The 21,660-nt window shown below is 46.9% G+C and overlaps 2 protein-coding genes across 6 annotated transcripts; one reads left to right on the top strand and one right to left on the bottom strand.

Annotated features, from left to right (window-relative positions):
- Positions 1-1,458: 1,458 nt before the first annotated feature.
- LOC6524113 (myogenesis-regulating glycosidase) lies at positions 1,459-11,442 on the top strand. 4 transcript variants are annotated; one of them, XM_002099941.4, is made up of 6 exons: positions 1,459-2,682; positions 5,262-5,431; positions 8,189-8,357; positions 8,422-8,517; positions 9,032-10,877; positions 10,942-11,442. In XM_002099941.4, exons 1-6 carry the CDS (start codon positions 2,302-2,304, stop codon positions 11,076-11,078), a joined length of 2,799 nt encoding a protein of 932 aa, XP_002099977.1. In that variant the 5' UTR covers positions 1,459-2,301; the 3' UTR covers positions 11,079-11,442. The 4 variants fall into 4 exon arrangements, with proteins under 4 accessions (XP_002099977.1, XP_015045507.1, XP_039228490.1 ...); XM_015190021.3 differs by lacking the exon at positions 1,459-2,682 and adding an exon at positions 4,520-4,941; XM_039372556.2 differs by lacking the exon at positions 1,459-2,682 and adding an exon at positions 4,829-4,945.
- LOC6524115 (A disintegrin and metalloproteinase with thrombospondin motifs 7) lies at positions 11,177-21,422 on the bottom strand. 2 transcript variants are annotated; one of them, XM_039372546.2, is made up of 12 exons: positions 20,807-21,422; positions 16,474-17,087; positions 16,301-16,420; positions 15,668-16,251; positions 15,521-15,619; positions 15,341-15,454; positions 13,359-13,505; positions 12,733-13,298; positions 12,541-12,668; positions 12,109-12,483; positions 11,868-12,045; positions 11,177-11,785 (listed from the first exon to the last, which is right to left on the bottom strand). In XM_039372546.2, the coding sequence occupies exons 2-12, from the start codon at positions 16,963-16,965 to the stop codon at positions 11,484-11,486; spliced, it is 3,105 nt and encodes a 1,034-aa protein (XP_039228480.1). In that variant the 5' UTR covers positions 16,966-17,087; positions 20,807-21,422; the 3' UTR covers positions 11,177-11,483. The 2 variants fall into 2 exon arrangements, with proteins under 2 accessions (XP_039228480.1, XP_039228483.1); XM_039372549.1 differs by lacking the exons at positions 11,177-11,785; positions 11,868-12,045 and having other exon boundaries at positions 12,259-12,479.
- Positions 21,423-21,660: the final 238 nt, after the last annotated feature.

Here is a 21,660-nt window from a genome sequence, read left to right on the forward strand (position 1 = left end):
AATGTATTTATTATGTTTAGTTATAGTCCTACGATAATGTGAATTTAAAATTATGTTTATTATTATTACTCGCTCGTTTTTTCATTTTTTTTTTTTTTTTTTTTTAGTATTTCTCTCTTTTTGGCCATTTACATGTAGCAAGCGCTTAGTTTAGATTTGTGTGTATTCCATATAATAATTAATAATACTATGCAACTAACTACGCTCTGTCGTGTTGTTTATTTAATTATTCTTTCTGTGTCTCGTGACTGTTGAGCAAACAAAAGTGTTGGGCGTCTCGGGGACCGCGAAAGCAAATAGAAGCCACATACTACAATATCGAGAAAAGTATATACGCTAACAAGAAGATACATTCCTTAATAAATACGATAGTAATTATCAATGTTTTCGAACACATTTAATACGACAACACAGCTCGGCGAAAATAAGCTAAATGATAAAATGATAAATTAAATAATAAATAAATAAATGCGTATGTGAACTGGAACATCCAACAAACGTTTAAGTGTACAACTAAAACTAAATGAACAAATTTAACAAATTTATCGAAAACAAGCATAATAAAAGCAAATTGCATTTTTCCCCTTTTCAAAATTACTCAAATCATTTCTTCTGCGACTTGTGCGGCCTTCGAATCGAATTTAATTGCATTATGTAGAGGATTTCTAGATTTTCGCTTATATAGTGGTTGCTTTCCGACTGAATCTCTGGTTTGTATTACTTGTATCTTTTTTGCAGACTTAAACCAACAACATGAGGTCATCAGCAGTCCATGGTAAAGGTTGTACGAGTTGCAAATAGTCGTACTGTTGGCTTATTGAAAATACACGCACATACACAATGCGAGAGTTGACCAACTTTGGCGGTGACTTTGAATCGCGAATTGCATGACAATTATTTGCCTGCGATCTCGGCTTATTAATTCTCAAATCGGGCATCGCCTCACCTCACAGTATTATAACTTAATAGTTTATAACAAATTCGAGCGATTAGCAGCGTGGTTTTAGTCCCACTGTAGTGGGTTTATCAGAAGCTGTAAACGTGGAATGGTTATGCCCGTTTTTGTTTTGTGTTTAGTGTATCACTAAATCGGTTTATTACCGTCTCTAATATGTGATTCAGTGCGATTGCCTCTATGCGTTTCGTCTGCGGTACAGTGCCCACAGGCTATGCTGGCCATGCAAACAAAATGTAAAATATTTCAATTAAAATACCAGAATTACATTACTCGGCATATATTTCTATATTTCCTTTAAAGCGGTGTTTTTATTTGATTCCATTTCCTGCTCTTCGCTTCCCTGTGGCAATGATCATAAATATAGTTCAATCGTCAAATATTTGCGCACTTCTAGACAATTTATGAGCGCAATTTGTTAAACAATATTGCAAATTAGTTGTGGGCGAGAAGTTTGCCCATGGGTGGAGAGGGGAGGGGGAGAGGGGGGTGGATGTGGGTGGCTGGGTTGGTTTGGTTTTCACCTTATCAGGTAACACATGTAATTATTGAAAGGCGCTGCGCGATTGAAATGATCGGATCGGCGGACGAACGAGTTTGGCTCTTGACTTTGCCAGTTGATTAATTTTTTTGTTTGGCCTTTTATTCGTGTACACTTTGGTGGTGAAACGGGGTAGAGCATTTTTACGGGGAGCGCGAATAGTAGAGAGTAGTCGGTGCTAGATTACGCCTAATTAGCCAGGCAAACAAATGCGATCCACGAAGTGGGCTTATGGCTAGAAAGCGAATTTAATTAACCGATTCAGTGGGACAACAGTCGCAGAGTTCAAACAAGAAGTTTTTTTTATACGGGGGAAATACGGGGCGTATGAGCAATATGTGCGTAACGAGTGCACACGGATTAAAAGTACACATACACTGAAAAAGCAGTGATGCAAATTGAAAATTTCTAAAAAATATATAACTGGTACAGTTATTTTTGGGGCTCAGCAAATACGAAGCCATGATTCATATATTATTCGATTACCTTTTTAACTGATTAATTTAGCCATAATATATATAGACATATGTGTGGCACTGGGATTGAACCTTTATTTTTTTGATCGCTGTGCGCGATTATCGCCGAGCGATGATAAGCGCTGATTAAAGGCAAATAGCGATGGCAATCGAAGCCGCCCGCTCACTGCCCACCTCCCGCTGTCCGCCCGCCAGCGCTCTCTTTCGCTCCGCCGGCGATTTCGGGTTCCGGTTGCCGCTCAACCCTTTTCATTCGCCAGTGGAACGCGATCGCGTTTGGAACGCAGCCGCTGGAACTGAGAAGCGGCAGAATCGACAGAAGCGGAGAAATGGCTCACTCATCGCAAACGGGAGCCGCGCAGGCGCTCAACGGCCAGCATCCGGAGTTGGCCTTCGCGGACGCGGACACGGATGGAGATGAGCGGGACGAGCCGGTGGCGCAGCAGGAGCAGCATCAGCTGCTGGGCGCCATGCCCAGGAAGCAATCACTGAGCGAGCGACGCAATGTGGAGCTGCCGCTTTTGAAGATGGTCAACGAAAAGGAACCGGAGGCGATCATGTCCAACTCGGCGACGCCCTCGCCGGAGGCCTTTGCACCGGGACTGCGGCGCAATTCCATATCCATGCCGTCGGGCATCAATGCCCTGGATCTGGAGGCACTGCGTCTGCGACACCAGATGCAGCCACAGGATGCGCTGCACGAGGAGATCGTGAGTATTGCTCGCAATTCACTTCGCCCGGCAATCAAATAATCATCTTAAATTTAACATTGAATTCATCTTGTGAATCTTGTGCCGATGTAAAACGAAGAATCTGGCGTAGGAGGGGTATAAAAAGATTAGTTTATGACCCACTAAAATACTTATATAAATTCCTCGAAAGACAAGTCGCTTGGTATTCTCAAAAGCTTAAGTAGAAAATTTACATAAAACGATAAGCTAATTGCAGGTTTTTTTAAACGAGTATCCATTTATGAAGTTAACAACAGTTTTGCAGGGAGCTGCCTTTTGAGGGTATCTAGAATGCGGTACAGCGTATCTTCTGCTATTTTTTGCCTCTTTTTCCATTTTTTTTAAATATATAATTGCAGCAAACCAGTTGAGCAGTTAAGCCTCATTCGAAATTAAAATACAATGCGTAATTAAGCGCAGCGTCATCGCCTCTAGTGTGATTCCTCGCGCTCGGCAAATCTCGCCAAATTACAAAAAAGTTATCCAAAAAATATCCAAACGTTAATTGTGCCTTAATTATATGAAGTTGGCAAACAATACACATGTGACGAAAACCCGAATTTTAGTTAAGTCACATGATGGTCCAACGGTATAAATGGGCACCATTATTTTAGCACATTTAGTGTATTTCAAAAAACACCTTTTAAGCAGTCGTTTAGGTATCCATTCAATAGATTAGTATATCACATTAAATGTCCATTAATATATGCATAGTGCTCCAAATACGAATTCATAGCTTCCGACATTTGCATAAACATTTATGCTAACAAGCTATTATCATTGGGAATCACTTGAATTTGGTACAAATTAAAACAAGTTGCCGTTGAAGGCAACAACGTGTTCATTATTCTTTAAACGTATTACATAAGTATATGTTTTTATTTTTTCCCACTTAACAGAGACGTATGTAAGCGCAAAGCAATTATGATTGATTGCCGATATTTCGCACAAATATTTACATTATTCCGACCGAACTCTCTGAATTCCAAACTAGAATATCTGAATTATTAGCGCATCCGATATTTTTTCCCGTGGGAGATTTTGTCTATTATTTTCGATGTGTTAACACTCAAACTCATTACTGGTGTCGGAAGGTAGCGACGAATGCCGTGCGCTAATTATAGAGCTGCAAATACGCCGTCGGGCGGGCGGAGGGGGCGTGGCCAGGCCAACGCGGCGTATGTGTGATGTGCCCAAGCGATCAACTGTCACACAGCGAGAATATAACACATACGCAGTGTGGTCTGTGCGCAGCATGCCCAAAAGTATGCAATGTTTTTTAGCTTCGCAACTTTTCGCTTTCGAAGAGAGTTGAGAAAATGTGGAATAAATAAATATTGAAAGGGAGACATGAATGTCACACCACGCAGATTTAATTAGACCGATTTTCTCTGTTGTATTCCAAGTTATTGCAATAGTATTCGATTTCATAAATGCCGTGTAAAATATATATGTACTTTACTTTGGTATGAAATGAAATTATTTGCAGTGCATTCATATTTATGGCCATTTGTCACGAAGTAAGGCTAAATCGGCGCTAAAATTCTAAAACCGCAGTACGGTCGACAATCAGGGTAGCCGCAATTAATTTACGACTCTGTCGGATAATTCTATCAAAATCAAATTCCCACTCATGATTGTTCTGAGTGTGGGTGTCGATACTTCCACTCAACGCCGCGCAGCGACTGCGCTGCCAACGCCGACGCCGACTGCGACTGCGACCGCGGCAGAGGCTGCGAGAGCGAAGCGATTAAAACGCATAAATTGAGGCTTCAAAAACAATATTCAGGCAATAGCGATCCAGCAATTATCAACGGTTAACAGTGCGATCGCGGCACTAACGGCGTTCGGATCGGTGTCCTATATAATTAAATTTGGCAACTCGACAGTATTGGCGATCTGAACTAGCTCAAACATAGTTAACAGCAAACAAATAAAACAACTACTTTGCTAATTTAGCAAATAATTGTATTACTTTTTTTTTGCGAATCAGTGCGGTGTTCGTGTTGAGCAACTTCAAGTAGCCGCGTACTTGTAACACAGTCTGATATTTCAAATTTATAATACAGTGCCTGTGATAACACAATAATTGCATGATATAAGTGCTGAGTGCCCGAAATGAGCTCGCCCAACAGCCGCTTCATCCTCTCGAGTGTTCCCATCGAGGATCAGCCACCCGCTAAAGATACAGACACCGCCGTAATACTCGATATCAGTGCGGCTACGGATAAGGATAAGGCAGGTACTAAGTGTGGCCCGTGGCTCATGAATTTCTCATTCTCAATCTCATTTCGATGCGATGCCGGTTTTCCGGACTTGCGGTTACTTTGAGCCACCTTCTCTGCGGTAACGCCTCTGTGCTAATTGCACTCACCTTGCCCAAGTGCAGGTGTCAAAAGCCCAGGGAAGCCACATACAATATCACAATATGCGAGTATATTCTTCCAAAATCGCGCACTTTCAGTTACAATCGCCAACTGTTTGCTCTATCTACCCAGCTATCTATATAAAGGGAAGGTGTCTGTTTGGCAATATAAATTCCTATTCCCATTTTCCAGATAGCCGACGATGCGACTTCCAGCCTGGGCACTCCGGCCACTCCGGATACACCGGGAATTACGGGTACAACGACGACGACGACATCGGCCAATACGCCGGATAAGGCCATCAATTTTGCCAACGATGACAGCGATGACGAGTTCGGGAACGCCAGAAGACCAGTTCACCGGTGAGCGATTTGTTCAGATACTGCACTGATAACCGAGTAGTAGATAGTGGCTTAGTTCTATGTTGTATATTTACATAATTTCAAAGAATACAGTGTGTAGCTGCTTTAAACTTGGCCCACGCTGTCGTTGGGCACTTTTTTCCCACTTGAATCATCGGGCAATTAGATTAATTAATCGAAAGTCGCTGCCTTTTGTCTCCAGCGAACGACAGTAATTCAATTGTGGCGTCGACTGCCAGTGGAACGTGCCTTACCCAAACATTCCCCTCCACATTAACGCCCCATGCCGAGTATCGGTTGCAGCTACTGCCCACTTCCATGCTAATTCCACAGCGATTTTCTCTCGATTTTTCCCCGCCGCCGCGAGAGTGTGAATTCCTATGATTACCCACATGGAATCGCCAAGGTGTTGGACCAATAACAGTTATTATCAAAGTGATAGGCTGCCCCGTACCAGGTGTAAAATTGCACACCTGAGCAATATTTACTATCTAATATTGTAGTAGACATGATTTGGGGAAAGTATCTGTAAAAGGAAATTCATAAATACATTCATTCGAGATTGAGTGTAATCCCAGATTAATTATCCGGTTTTATATCAATTCAAAGCAGTTCAAACTAGCCGACTCGAATGCCTTGCATTCTGATTTCAAGAGCTCTCTTATCAGTAATTGCAGTGTGCACTGCGAGTGATTACAAATCAGCCTAGCAACTCCATAGTTGCATCTTCTACTCGAAAGGTTATTGCAAGGGATATATATTTTATGATACCATAATAAACGGTTCCAATGTCTCGCTGAGGTTTCTCCAAAGGAAAGGGTATACCCTACGGGCTGAATATACGTAAATATGTATGTATATCTTGAGTTCGCCGAGATTTCTCCACAGAGACCCGTGTCATCAGCGTTCAGCTTTTGCCGGCATTCACACGCGATGAGGCAATTTAAGTGCTTAAGCACATTACTATACACAGTCTCAGTCTCCAATCTTCTCCAGCGTCTGATAAGTTAATTTGGGGTAGAGGAAGCTCCACTGTACAGATCTGGAGCTGTGCGGCATGAGCGACATAAACGGACCTCGGCTCAGTTGATGATCGCGATTGGGCGTGATAGCATCCGCATATCCAACTCCAACTCAAGTCGCCTCCACCAAGTGATATATCTATATAGATGTTATATACTCGTTGTGGTATTTATTTTATATATCGGCTATAGGCAACGGGGGAGTGTTTACGACTTTTTCGAGAGCTGCCAGGCCGCTTATCAACTGCAAATAAATCAGGCCAAGCAAGTGTATATACACGTACGTACATATATATAATTATAGAGCACAATATCAGCTCCAAAGATTTTCGTGTCTCGGCTTTTTCGTCACTTTTTGGCTCTGTTTGTTTGCGCGAGATTTGCATACGCGAACGGAGCGAAAAGTCTGCGTTATGCAAACAAAAATTGCTCTGTCTACCCGGAAAGTGGAAAGTGGGCTCAACGAGTGTCCTCCGCCCCTCGATAAGGGCGATAAGGCGACCCCGATGGTGTTGCAAGTTCAGGGTCCATTCGGTTGCATCCACGCATTTGAATAAGCCATTCCACAAGGCCTCACTCACCTTATCTCATTCGCTATCTGCCAGAACTAAACAAAAATTAAGTGTTTTCGGGGTATTTAATATAAAATATACACATATTTCTAGCAAATTGCATCTGTAAATGTTACGTCTGCTTAACTTATCAGACTCATAAAAGAATTTATGTTCCATATACCACGCCTATCAAAGGTACAATCAGCATAGGTCTTCCTCATTTGTTCTGATTGAAATGCTCCATAAATGAGAAACTATTTGGTAAACTCATAGAGCATTGTTTTAATTGATTATTAAAAAAAACTGCAATTTTTTCGAAGGCGTTTTCTTCATTACTCAAAATTTGAAAAAAAAATGGGTCAAATTTTACATGTCAAACTTGAAATGCAAATCGATTGGGAATTTAATTACGAGCTCAACGAGGTATAACAATCCATATTTGGACCATTATTTTGAATGTTGTGTTCAAAATACTGATATTTATTTCCGCAAAAAAACAGAAAAACGATTTTCGGCAAATATGCAATATTTACGATTGGTATTGTCTGCATAACGTGGCTAAAAATGGTCAGAAAGCGAAAAGAATTACATTTTTGTACTCCTAATTACCAAAACTAATCAACCAAATCACTTTTTGGCCGACTCTGTTCAAATATTTTTTGACCAAATTTTCGCATTTTTTGTAAGGGGTACCATCATCAAAATTTGCAAAAAATAACTAAAAAATAGAATCGCCTTTTGAGGACACCGTTCGATTGGAAATTTAATTACGAGCTCGACGAGGTATGGCATTCCATACTCTGACAATTATTTTTAAAGTTGTGGCAAAAAAACAGATTATTTTATGCCGGAAATTCAGAAAAACGACTTTTGGCAAATAATCGCTATTTTCTATGGGTATTTTCATCATAACTTCCCTAAAAATGATGCTAAAGATAAAAGAAAAACTTTTTTGAGCAGCTTATTACTTATACTAACCATTTCTGACCGATTTAGACATTTTTTTTTTTGGTTAATTTTTTTTTCATTTCCACTCAACGAGGTGTAACATTCCACATTTGAGTAATTATGTCGATTGTTATGAGCCAAACACAGATTTTTGTTGCGAAAAATAGAAATACACGTAGGTTGAAAGGATATAACCCGATATAGAACTAAAAGGTACCACTGATTTTTTGCAGCGATCGTTTTCGGAGCAGGAGACGCGCCTCGATTGCTCCACTGCCCGCCCTGCGGCTGAACAGCAAGGAGATGCTGGCCAGCGACTTCGATAGCCACAGCCTGGCCTCCAATCAGGCCTCCATCACCAGCGTGAACTCCCTGGCCAGTTTGCTGCGCGAGAAGATGCAGGTGAGTTGGTTCCACGCGCACAGAGTTCAAAGGTCAGGTTATTAAAAAACACCCATATCCACAGGCATTTCCGCAGCTGATAAGGAAAAAGAAGCGCGAGACGAAGGACTACAAGATCAAGATATTCGTCATCATCATGTTTTTCATCATCATATTTCTGGTAAGCAGCAATCATCAGCAATCATCAGCAGACATCAGCGTTCAATCATTCATTCATTTATTCATTTATTGAGTCGAAGTGGAAATCACTAGCATAGTGAGTGATCATAAACATGATGATGCAGAGCTTTTAATAGAAAATTCTCAATGAGAATTTGTAGATTATTTCTTCTTAATATCAATAAGACAATGACTTTGCATCTATGCTTTTAAACATTTTTGGTTGACTTAGCTTGTCAACTCGCTGCACACGATAAAAGTACTGTGTGCTTTTGCAGATAAAGGGTGATTGAATAATTTTGCCTAATGTCCAAATGGGTTTTATGAGCTCCCAAAAAGGCTGCGTTGAATTGCTAAGCCTTTTATCGCATTGCCTTTTATTTTGAGCGGCTTTAAAGTGTGGCACTTTGACAAGGTTACTTAAAGAAACCCAAGAGGCCACAAGATATGGCAAACAAATATGTTGAAACTCATTCATCGATAGCTTTTCAATTTGCATCCGTTTACCCTCACAGATTGGCTATGCCTATGTGGCCTACCACCAGCAGGTGCTCACGAGGAGCTACTTCCAGAAGATCAAGTTCAACTCGCACGACCGCATCCTTCGCATCCTGAGCCACGAGGACAAGGAGGTGATATCGGGTCAGCTGGGCGTGACCCTGGGCTTTGACACGGCGCCATTCCACTGCCTCGAGGAGCAGCGGCGCAGTGATGGCAGCGTGTGCATCGAGTGGAATGGCATAGCGCGACTGCATATGAACTTCGAGGACAAGGGCGTCTTCCGGTGCTACACGCTGCAGTGGCAGGCACTGACGCCGGGTCTCCTGCCCACCGATTGCTACGAACTGAAGCGGGACAACGGGCTGTGGTTCGGCGGCGGTGTGACCAAGGGTCAGGAGTGGTCCCTCAGTTATGCCAACTTCGATTTTGCCCCCTATGCCTCCGGCGATGCGAAGATCCATCAGTTTGGCAATGGGGTGAAGAGGTACTTCATCAACTCGATCGGCGTGGCCATGCAGGTGAGCGAGAAGACGCCACTGCAACTGGGCGTCAACCGGACGGAGAATCGCTTCTGTCTGCGGGCGGCCAACGATGAGTTCACCTTCGTGAATCACCTGACTCCGCTGCCGCAGTTGGACTACCGCATCTGCACCACGGAGGACATGCGCAGCCTGCACATGCTGATGACGCAGCAGAGCCTGTGGGATGGCCTCAAGGAGCAGGAGTTCAAGGTGCTGCACTCGCTGCTGGAGGAGCCGGTGTGGAGGATACCGCACACCGAGCTGCCCGAGTCCCTCAACGAGTCCGCCATCTGTGACTACTCGGAAAGTGCCATTGCCATGGGCCTCGGCCACATCGTGATCAATGAGTTCTGGCAGGAGAACATTGGCGACTTCACGGTGGACAAGACCCGCTTTCCCACGCTCAAGGACACCATCGATGTGCTGCACCGCAGGGGATTCAAGGTGGTCCTCACCATCCAGCCGTTCATCAGCACGGACAGCGCGAACTTCAAGGATGCAGTGAAGCGCAAGCTGCTGATCTACGAACGCCACTCGGAGCGCAGTATTCCCGCCCTGACCCGGTACAAGAGTAGCTCCAGCGCCGGGGTGCTGGACATAACCAACAATGCGTCCGTTCCCTGGCTGCTGGAGAAGCTGCAGCGTCTGAAGGAGGAGTACGGCGTGCAGAGCTTCTACCTGGACCTGGGCACGGGCTACAATCTGCCGCACTACTACCAGTGCCGCCAGACCCTCGACAATCCGGACACCTATGCCAGGCTGTTCACCGCCAGCTTGGAGGGCGCTGGGTTGATGGCCGTCTCCACGGCGAGTGTGGTGCCCAAGCCGCCCACATTCCTCAGCACTCCGCCGGCGAACGCCACCTGGGAGGGATTGCGCGAGACGCTGGGTGCTGTGCTCAACTACGGCGTCATCGGTTATCCGTTTGTGTTGCCGGGCGTGATTGGCGGCGACTACCTGCTGCAGCGACCGCTCACCAAGATGGTCAGCTTCTATTCGATGGCGCAGCCACCGTTGCCCGAACCGGAACTCTTCATCCGCTGGCTCCAGCTGGCCACCTTCATGCCGGCCATGCAGTTCAGCCACCTGCCCTCGGAGTATCGCAGTGATCTGGTCACCCGGGTGGCCCAGGAGCTGAAGGAGGTGCGCCAGCTGATCGTGATTCCACTGCTCAAGAAGTACCTCAATCCGTCGATGAACGAGGGACTGCCGCTGGTGAGGCCCCTGTGGATGATGGATCCCCACGATCCCGCCTGTCTCATTGTGAGCGATGAGTTCTCCGTGGGCGAGGAGCTCATTGTGGCCCCCATTCTGCATGCGAACCGCGAGGAGCGCGAGGGTGAGTTGAAGCTATCATGGCATGGTATCGTTCTTTACTGATGTCCTGTGTGTCCTTTTTGCAGTTTACTTGCCGCAGGGCGTGTGGAAGGACGGTATCGATGGCTCGCTGAGGAAGGGCAGTCGCTGGATGCACGGCTACCGGGTGCCCAAGGACAAGATCGCCTACTTCCGCAAGATGCCGGACAATACGCGGTTCTAGGTGCACTCCATAAGCCATCCCGATGCACTGCATCCATGTGATATGAACTACATAGTGACAGAGAGAGAGAGAGAGAGAGAGAGAGAGAGAGCCGGCAATTCCGCATACATCTATCTGTATTGAGTAACCTAAATACTATATATATATATATATATATATCGATAAGCCCGCGATCGTAATACATAAGATGCCTTATCGCTAGTGCCTAAGCGTTATCCTAAGCCTATGTAATTTCCACTTTTCATTTTCCATATAATTCTTTTTTTTTGTTTGTTTGTGCGTCGTATAGTTATAGTTAAGTACATCTGGGATGATCGCTTACTCGCTGAATAAATATGTTCCAGTGCAGCGCACTGCTCCTTCAGTGGCGGCGTCAATAAATAGGGAGGAGTGTGTCCTGTGGTGCTACTTGGTCCTGCAAATCGGCAGCGTGGACTCGCAGGGCTCCATTTCCGGCGGCTTCTGCAGCAGTCCGCACTCCGCATCGGCCACGACCACGTCGTGTTCGTCCAGACAGACGACGGATCGCCGGCGTTGCGGTGGCGCCAACGAACCACCGCCAACGGCTGAAAGACAGGTGACCGGACAGAATTGCCAAGGACCTGGCCACCAGTGGGCAGGACACGGCTGGTCGCCACATCCGCGCGACTGACGCGCGGGTCGCTTGTTCTTCGCGTGCGTCCAACAGGGCAGCGTGTCAGCCAGAGCTTTAAAAGGATTAAGGATTAAGTGAGTTTAAGTGGCAATTTCACAGGATTTCATGCTGGATTGCTGGATTGCTGGACTCACCCTTGCCGTTCTCCTGGCAGCTGGGCTCCCGGTGCTGCACGCCGCCGCCGCAGCTGGCGGAGCACGCGGTCCAGTTGCTGAGGCGCCACAGGAACTGCCTGCCAGCGGTCACATTCAGCGCGGGCAGCGTGAACTCGTAGAAAATGCCAGCGTTGCTCTCATTGCCGCGCACAATCGCCTGAGGAATACAGTGGAAAGTCAGTGGAAATTCAATGAAAATGAAACAGCAAACGGCACTCACATATAGCGATATGGAATGCTGAATGGGCTGAGGTATTGTGATGGTCTCCTGCTCGTCCACGCGATCGTAGAGGCTCTCGGCGCCGGCAATCTCGAACTCGCCGGGCATGGAGATGAGGCTGTCCCCGTTCAGATAGAATCGCTCCCCGCCGCCCGTCGCAATGGCCAGGAAGTGCGGCGAGTTGGCCAACTCACGGATGAGGATGTGCCGGGCGCGTGCCGGTATGGTGACGATCTCCACGTAGGCGCCATCCTTGGCGGCGAACGGATCCGCGTAGGTGTCCCTCACCGGCTGGCAGTGATCGCCAGTACCGCCGCAGATACCGCACCGATCGTCCTGCACCTCCGAGTCGACGATCCAATCGCAACCAACTTTCTGAACGAGATGCGGTTCGCGATCAGTTATCGGGACTTTGGATTCGGAATACCCTACCTTGCAGATGCCATCGATGCACATGTTGTTCGTGCCCAGCGTGCAGGGCGTGCCATCCAGCACGGTGGCGCCCCAGTTGGCGATTATCGTGTCGTCCACATCGCTGCAGAACAGCTTGCAGGGATTATCTGCCATAGAGATCGAGTACCAAACTAAGCATCATATGAAATACCAACCAGCTGATGGACTCACTCTTGTCGAAGAAGGGCAGCCACTTGTACGTGGCACCCTGGTAGCTGACGTTGTCGAACCGCGCGCACTGCTGCGCCCGGAAGCTGGGCTCCTCCGCCGGACACGGTCGCTTCCGGCAGATCTTGTACCGCTTGCGCTCGCCAATGCAGAAGACACCGCCATTGGCGGGCACCGGATTGTCGCATTCCCGCTGCTGCGTGGACACCCCACCGCCGCAGCTGCGCGAGCACTCGCTCCACTCGCTCCAATCGCCCCATCCCCCATTGACCGCCGCCAGCTCCTCGCGGCGCACACACTTGCCGTTCTGGCACCACTTGTTCCGGCCGCACAGCGTTCCCGGTGCGGTGGGCCGCATGTGGGTGACGCACTCGCCGTTGACCTTGCACCACAGCGTCGAGCAGAACTCGTGGGGCGCGGAGCAGGCGCCCACCTCGCTGTCCGTGGTCAGGTTGAACTGCAGGCGGCACTGGCCCCTCGCATTGTACCGCATGCCCGGCAGCTCGCCCGTGTAGTTGTACTCATCCAGTGGCGTTGGCGGATCGTCCAGGCACTCGCCCAATCCCTGGCTGCAATCGTTGGGGAGTCAGTCACCTGGGTTGGTTGTGGTGTTGCCACAGGATACTCACTCGAGGAAGTGCGTGATGTACTTGCGGCTGCAGTTCGACCAGCAAACCTGCAGCGTGTCCGCCCCAAAAGTGGGCGTCATGATGTGCACAATGGGACCCACACGCGGATGGCAGCCGATTTTCGCGGTATCATGGAACATCCCAAAGCTGTGGGGCACACGAAGAACAGTCCATTGGGTTACAAAAGCAACACGAAACATAACAAATCGTGGAAACAAAGTTGCAAAGTTGTCGTTGAGAAAATGACCCAATCGTGGGGCCATCCCCTCCCGCCCCCCTCTCAGCACATCGCTCCAAAACCTGATTATTTTAATAGAATAATAGCCAATTGGGAGCAAATCGCCAGTGCAACACAAGCAGATATATCCGATTAAAAGCACATAAGCGAAACCAAAACAAACCACCTGTTTTTTTGTTTTTGTTTTTTGTTTTGATTTCCCGCCCAGAGAGATTCCGATTCCGGTCGGCTTACACAACCCATCGCCACTATATCTTGACCGATCGGAGAGATCGGGGAGATCGGAAGGGAGAAGCGAACTGAGCACGCTAGACTGACTGACGGCCCCTGGGCTGCACTGGCAGAAAAGCCGCGTGAGTTTCAAAGTAGTAATACCTAAAATTGTAACTAAATACGAAGAACTACTAGTGTTATATGCCAACTAATCAACTGAGTTCCTCAAGACACATGGTTAGTTTAAGGCATTTTACTACAATTTAGCAAGAAGTGATTGTTTTCAGTGTATGCTGACACAGTAGGCGACCCACAGCCACAGCCACGGAGCAGCCACTTGGAAACTGGAAAACTTGGCAACATGGCACGAACATCGAACGATCGACCCAATCCAAACCCATACGATCCGATCGGATCCATTACGATCCAAGTCCGCCGCTCTACCCCCCCAGCCCCCTCTCTCCGCCCGATGTGACAGCGAAAACCGGACCCGGCTGTCGCTGGGTGTGAGTGGGAATGAGTCGGAGTGTCTGGGTGTGCCGACCGCTCGAGATCGATGCTGTGATCACGGTGAATCGCATGGAACCATTGATGATTGCCGTCAATAGATCATTGTTTTTGGTTAATGATGGAGGAGAGAATATACTAACATAATATTATATTATTATTATTATTATTATTACTAATTTAATATGATATTATACTATTGCATCCCCTGGCAAAGTTCTTAGGCACTAAGCCCAACTTAGCGCCAAAAACTATGCTATGATTTTTAGCCAACGAGTTCTTAGCCATATTTTACATATTAGGTTTACAAAAAACAGACTTTACTTGTATCATACAGCATCGTACAGTTTTTCAGTTTTCTCTGACAGCATAGACATATGTATCTAAAACCGTGACATTGAGTGAGTGCAAGTGACTGCCAGTGACTGCCAGTGACTGGCCAGCGACTTGGCGATCATCTCTGGCGAGATCTCGGTGCCTCGACTAATTGAGTTTGAATCGAGCAGGAAGCAGGCTACATATAAATCTTGATCTGGAACTAAATCTGCATCTGAAACAGCCACAGAATTTGTATCTGAGTCTGAGTATGCAACGCAGGCGATCATTGTCGCTGAAAATAAAGCACACACGCAGGTGTCAAAGCATCCGTCGCGTCCACTTAGCCGCCTCGTTTGCAATCAAGCAACTTGTGCTCTTGCCTGCTTTTGCAGTTTTTTTTCTACTTCTTTTTTTATATTTTTTTGCTGCTTGAGTGCGCTGGCGATTCATTCATTAAACGGAATTGGGCTGGCCATAAATCTTGGCCCGGGGGATGGGGAGCGGAAATCACACGGGCCACTTCACTGGACAGCAGCGCGTGGGGCATGCGAGTGGGGCAACGTCTGGCGCCGCAGGAGGCAATGCAAATCGCTGCCGGCTACCTGTTGTTGCACACGCACTCCTGCCTCCTTTAATTCAATTTACAGATCATACAGAGTTACAACATCCATTTCCCCCATCCAAGTTACCCATTTCATTCTCTTACTTGTGGCCCAGTTCATGGGTGATGGTGTGCGAGAGCATGATCCCATTGTCCTCGTTGACGCTGCAGGATTGCTTCGGCTTGCACATGCCACCCACGTTGGCCAGGCCGAGTGTCCTGCGGATGCCATTTGTCATGGATATAGTATATAGCTATCTGCATTGGTATATCGAATGGACTCACATGCAGTTGTTGGCGCAAATGTTCTTCCGTGTGATCAGGATGGCCACGTCGTGGTGATGCGGATCCTTCTCACTGCCCTTGTTCAGTTTGTGCTGCCAACTAATCAAAGATATATAAAAAAGAGTTGATAGATATATTTAAGCCCACCTGCAGAAACGATCCAAGTTCTTCTGGGCATTCTGGGTGAGATTCAGCTGGAGCTGGGACTCCTCCTCGTCCAGCTGAATGATGCGCACCACAACGATCTCGATGGAGTTGCCAATGCTGGGATCCTTGTACAGGGCGGACACCATGTTCATGATGGTCAGCAGGTAGCCGTTGAGGTCCCTGTGAAATGCCGACATGGTGGCATCGGCCACGATGAGCGTCTCCACATGCCGTGGACTGCTGATGGAACGCCGTCGCCTGGGCATCTCCGGATGAATCTCCGGCTCCGTTTGGAATTGCGTCTCGTACTTGAACTTGGTGTGCGGCACTCGGTGATTTTTCTGCTGATGATGGTGGTTCTTGTGCTTGTAATGGTGATCCTGGTGCTGGTGCTGGTGCTGGTGGTGGTGGTGATGGCGCCTGATTTGACGCCCTCCCTGCACCTTCACCTTGCCCCTGGCCTGCCACTCCAGTCTCGTCTCCATCCGCCGGCGTGGCTCCCGCGTGCCACAGTTGCTGACCTCCGCGCCAGCACCTCCCGATTGGCCAATCCGCTTGCGTTTGTTCCGCTTTCGCGACGAATGCTAATGGATGGATTATCAAAAGGATCATCAAGGGTATAAGCCAACGCACCTTCGGTTTGACGGAGGAGCGCTGAAAGACCACGTGCGGATGCCCGTTGACCGGATGCGCTTGGTGCTCCTTGGAGGGCTCGATGTAGTACTCATTGCTGGCCGTCCGGATGTGACCCACCTGGCAGAGAGTGATCAGTTTTTGGGCGAAGCACGGACAGCTGGACAACTCACCAGTCCGGAGCAAGTGGAGATGGCCACATTGGTGGCCGGCTGGCCGCGCACCTTGCCATGGAAGTGGCAGTTGAGGTGGCGCGCCGTCAGCGATGAGCGCGTGCGCAAATCCCGCCGATGCCGCTCCACCACCAGATGGGGGGCCAGGAAGTAGCTGTGCGCCATCAGCTCCAGATGCAGTGTCTCGTTCGCCAGCGGGACCAGCACATGCAGCTCTGCCGGCTGTGCATCCTGCTCCGAGTTCAGGCTGCGCCGCTGGCGATGCCGCCGATGATCCAGCTCGTGTGCGTAGTCCAGCTGGTGGGTCATAAACGCCCCATCGGGATGAACGCGTCGCGGCACCACCAGCTGCCCCTCACCCGCCATCAGTGCGTCGGAATGGAGGCCGTAAAGCGGGCGTACCCCACTGCCCTGTGTGACCACAATCAGCCACGACCAGTGGAGCAGCAGGCTCAGCCAGCGACGCCTGATCCACATCCTGCTGCACGCCATGTTCCTCAATCCGATCCTAGTCCACAGCCCACTAGCCGTTATCCAGTCTCAGCTGTCTCAGCAGCATGGCAGCGGTCGCATAATACGGACAAGGATCTTGGGCTGGTCAGGATCAGCGCTCGCTGAAATGGAGAGAGGTAGGACATGGATTTTATAAAGATTTCAGAGATTTTCAACGCCATTAGGCCCACCGTTTTCAGTAGCAAACTAGATATTATTTACGACGCTTGTTAATGAGGCAATCAATCGTTGAAGTACTGAGCTTACTGCTGCGGTTATCGCCGATCATTGTGGTTTCCATGTGGACCTGGCGCCATCCAGCCCATAAGTTGTTGTTGAAGCAATCGATTCCAAGCCCATCTAATCCCATCGAGAGAGACAATCCGATTTGGGATTATTGTTGTGGCGAATTGTGGCATACGGAGGCCATAAAAAGAAAGAGTCCACTTCCAGATACAATAAATAATCGGTGATTTGGCTTTTTGGCTTTTTGGCTTTTAGCAAACGCTTTCGAGATGAAACGCAGACAATGGATGGGCCAACAAAATATATGATAGACGAAAAAAGCAGACACGGGCCATAAAATTAAGCAAATTTTTTGTGGAGTGCGGCGCTTCAAAGACAGCAACAACCAAAACAACAATAACAGCAACAACACATTATCAAAGCAACACGACAACTTAATTATTCAAAAGATTGACGCAGTCAACGGCGCTCTTATCACGATCACGATTTGTAATTTATGATAAATGTTGGCAATTCCATTAATAAAATTTAACAAAAGCTCATTAGCTCCACAGCAGCCGATTTGGCGATTTGGAGATTTGCAGGCACAGCCGAAGACAAGCCAAATATTAGACGCCCTGTCACCCAGTGAACTCGCATACCCTGTAAATCTATAACTTAGTTTCTTTAAATCATGATTCATTTGCAGCGAAAGGATGGATGATACTGTATATATTGATCTATGGATGACACTGTCTATGTAGATCTATGGATGATACTGTATATAAAGATATACATTTCCAACTTCATGGAGATGGCTGGCAGATAGTCGCAGCTACCCCACCAGCGTGATGGGCAGCACGTAGCCAACGCCAATGACCTTGACGATGGCGCCTGGGGGGCAGGTGCCGTTCTTAATACCCAAACCCAAACCCAATGCGAATGCGAATGCGAACTCATCGCGTCCATAATGATGGCAATAAAATATGCGCTTAAATATGGGATATACCCAAAATTCCCACTCACCCAGACGAGACCTCAGCGATAGCCCGCCCATTCCTGTTTCGATTTTGATTCTGTGTATCGTCGCATTCGAGTCGCGGCGAAACTTGAAAGACTGACCAGCTAAATTAGCAAGCGCCACATGATCGTACATATATTAAAATGTGGCCATTGTCCAGCCAGCCATCCATCCGTTTGTCCCATTATGCTGCAGTGCCTCCCGTTTCGCCGGCTCAATGGAGTGTGGAATGGCGTGGCTGGCAGTAGGCGCCACTCTTAATTATCAATCAATCAATCACTGCCGCCCGACGACTCCCTCCACTAAATGTCAGCCAATTGATTGCAGACTGTCTGCCACGCCCCGCACTTCCCCCGCCTATATATAGATGTATGAATATATAGAAGCCCTCATTGCGTTTCTTGCTCAGGACTCGCTGGCAGATCAGATCCTTGGAGCTATAATTTATGGCCAGTTTTCCAGATCAGAGTCGCAACTTTGAATACAAATAGATGGGCAGCCCGATTTGATAACGATTTTTTGTGCATTCGAGGTACTTCCCCTTATTCCAGCAAACCGGATAGCATCGGTTGGAATAACTTAACATATATTTAATGCAAGAATTCATTGAGAAGGGCGAATTTCGTGGAAATGTCCGCATGATCTCATGTGACTTGGACTTCTCCATATGCGATGCGGTTTGACTTTTTTTTTTGGTGGGGAATTTCACTTGAATTCTCGAAGATCGAACCTCCTCCGCATAATAATACCGACGTATAAAACAGCAACTCTTACTATTTTCTATATATAATTCATTCACACGTTGGCGTTTCATTATTTCGCTTAGTTCGGTCTTTAGGCAATTTGTTGATCATTTATCACTAGATTTGTCACCTCGGTTTTTTTCCTTTCTTTTTTTGCTCATCGATCATCGCTGTCGAATATTTATGCTAAAGAAAGACCAAATCAAGATCGGATACACGCACTCCTCCTCTTTCCTGGCGGCCACGACTACATTCGAGACAAAAACTAAAAAAATCCAAAAAACAGACCCTCTGGCTGGCGAATTTCCGATTTCACTTTGTGGAGGCCTCCAGTCGAGAGGCGAAGCAATTTGTACGCCCACCATCTATCCAGTTGGCCAGATCGGATCCAAGAAAGAGCCCAGCACCCAGTACCCAGTACCCAGTACCCAGAGTTCCAGACTTTGGATCCAGACTAGGCCGTGGATGTGGATATGGATGTTTCGGGGGTAAGTTTTGGTTTGGGGGATCGGGCATCTTTGGCTGGGAGCTCCATTGATATGTCTTGCCATTCATGCATTGTAGTTTCATTGAGAAACTCAGACAGACGCACATGGAGCTGGCACATACCCTGTAAAAAGGGGTGGTTCTGACTCCGCATGCTACAAAAATGTTATAAGATTGCTTATTATTGCATGCTCTAAATGGTGTTTTCGATATAGTAATATCATTTCAATAGTTATTTTTGGGATTTGCAATTTGAATCAAACCAAAGTGCAGTCACTTTGACTTTTGCAGTCAGCGAGGGTATCAAAGCTTCGTAACGTAACCAAGTTTGCTGCCTTGCTCGTTTCTTTTTCATTTATGGCGTTTTTTTATGAATGAAATGAAGCTTTTCACGTAAAAACGACGATTCCATATTGCTCGCTCGGCTTCGGTTGGGTTGCTTGGTTGGCTGGTTGGTTGGTTGGTTGGGTGCCCCATAGCCCCCCATTCCCCGATCTCTGATCACCCCCTGCCCCTGTCCCTGCCCCTGATTATCTGGGGGCCCCGCCCCCGCCGGATCGCCGGATCGCACGTTACTCCGATGATTTCGCTCCTATCTGGGGGCACATTTGAATCTCTATGGCTTCGCTCGCATGTGGGCCGAAAATGTATTTTTATGGCAGCGTCGTTCGATTTATTATTTCATTTGTTTTGTGTTGTGCTTGTGTGTTATTTGGCGTGTACTACACACATGTCTGTCTGTCTGTCTGTCTGCCTGGAAAGCGTCTTAAACTTTACTCATTTTCTGCTTCCGATCTTTTTTTTCGCACAGCCATTTCTCATTTCTCGGGGATGTTCCTTTGCCTTTTTTTAATGGACTGGTCGCGTCCAAAATACAAAATAAGAAATACGAAAAAAAAAACAAAATACTACGAAGCAGATCGTTTGAATTCGGTTTGTTTGTCATGACATTGTGGGCATCTCGCCGCTTGTGACCATACATGACTGGCGCTTTTTTTATTTTCACCGTTTTTGGGAGTCGCGCTTTTTTGTATTTGATTTATTTTTTGTTTTTTTGGTTTGTTTTCTGCGCGATAAAGAGTGTGTGTATTTTTATGTTTTGTCTTCTGCTTTTTCGTGAGATCACACACAGGAAATTGGCAGTGGAAAACTCAGAGATCGCTGCTGGTGATGTGATGCCAAAACACAAATTACTAGTTGCACCTAAGGTATGACATCTATTTGCTTAACTTAATGGCTTAACAACCACAGTAATGTAGAAGAAATGAAGCTGGCCCACTAATCAGGAATATATTTAATAAATGTATCTGGCAGATACCATCGCTGGATCGCAGATACTTCGCATTCTTCGGATGTCCCGACTCACCGATTCCGAATTCAATGTGGAATCCAATTCCGAGAGGCGCCGCTGATGAAGCCCGCAAATATTTTAACCGCAAACAACAGCAAAAGCCCGTCGGCAGCAGTTTAGCTTTATTATTATTCTTTTTTTTTTGTATTTTATTTTTTTATTTTATTTAGGGGCGGCGATTATAACGCCAGGTAGGAGAACGCAGGCCCCAGACAGCCGCTCTTTCACAACAATGGCCGATGATTTCACAAGTCGCGAACCTCGGTTCACAGGCACAGGTAAAAAAAACAATAAATAAATACCCAAAACCGGGCAAAAAAAAACAGAAAAAATAAAGCGCGTTTTTTGAAAACTCCGATATTACGATTCGAATCAATCACAAACGCACACACACACACTAGTCCGCGAGTCTTTTTCTCTATCTGTATTGGTGTGGAGTCTGTTTGAAATTGACGCCGTTTTAGATCTTTGGCAAACTGTCGTATTGTCCACTTTTTCAACTGGAGTTTCCGTTCTTCCCGGCTTGGCAGCGTTTTCCCTGATATATATTTTCCCAAATGGATCGTCGTGGATCGCCGTGGATCTCCGTGGGAAGCGAGGCACAAGCAGCGCGGGTGAAAAGATATCGTGCAAATACAAAGTGTCGAGAGCTGTGTGTTGCTTAAATAGATTTTCCTCTCGATCTGTTCGAACCGCCCGGCTCGACGTCGAACCTGGCCCAGTGCTGTCAAAGTAGCTGGTGCGCATAGCTATTACAGGAAAAAAAACTTCAAAAACAGACTTATAAAATATTGCATATTTATTAAAAAAGAGTTTTAAATAAAATTCCTTCTTATTCCATTTCATTACAGAGTTACTTGTGGGCAGTG

This window comes from Drosophila yakuba, chromosome X, assembly GCF_016746365.2.
Source record: "Drosophila yakuba strain Tai18E2 chromosome X, Prin_Dyak_Tai18E2_2.1, whole genome shotgun sequence".
NCBI classification, from domain to species: Eukaryota; Metazoa; Arthropoda; class Insecta; order Diptera; family Drosophilidae; genus Drosophila; species Drosophila yakuba.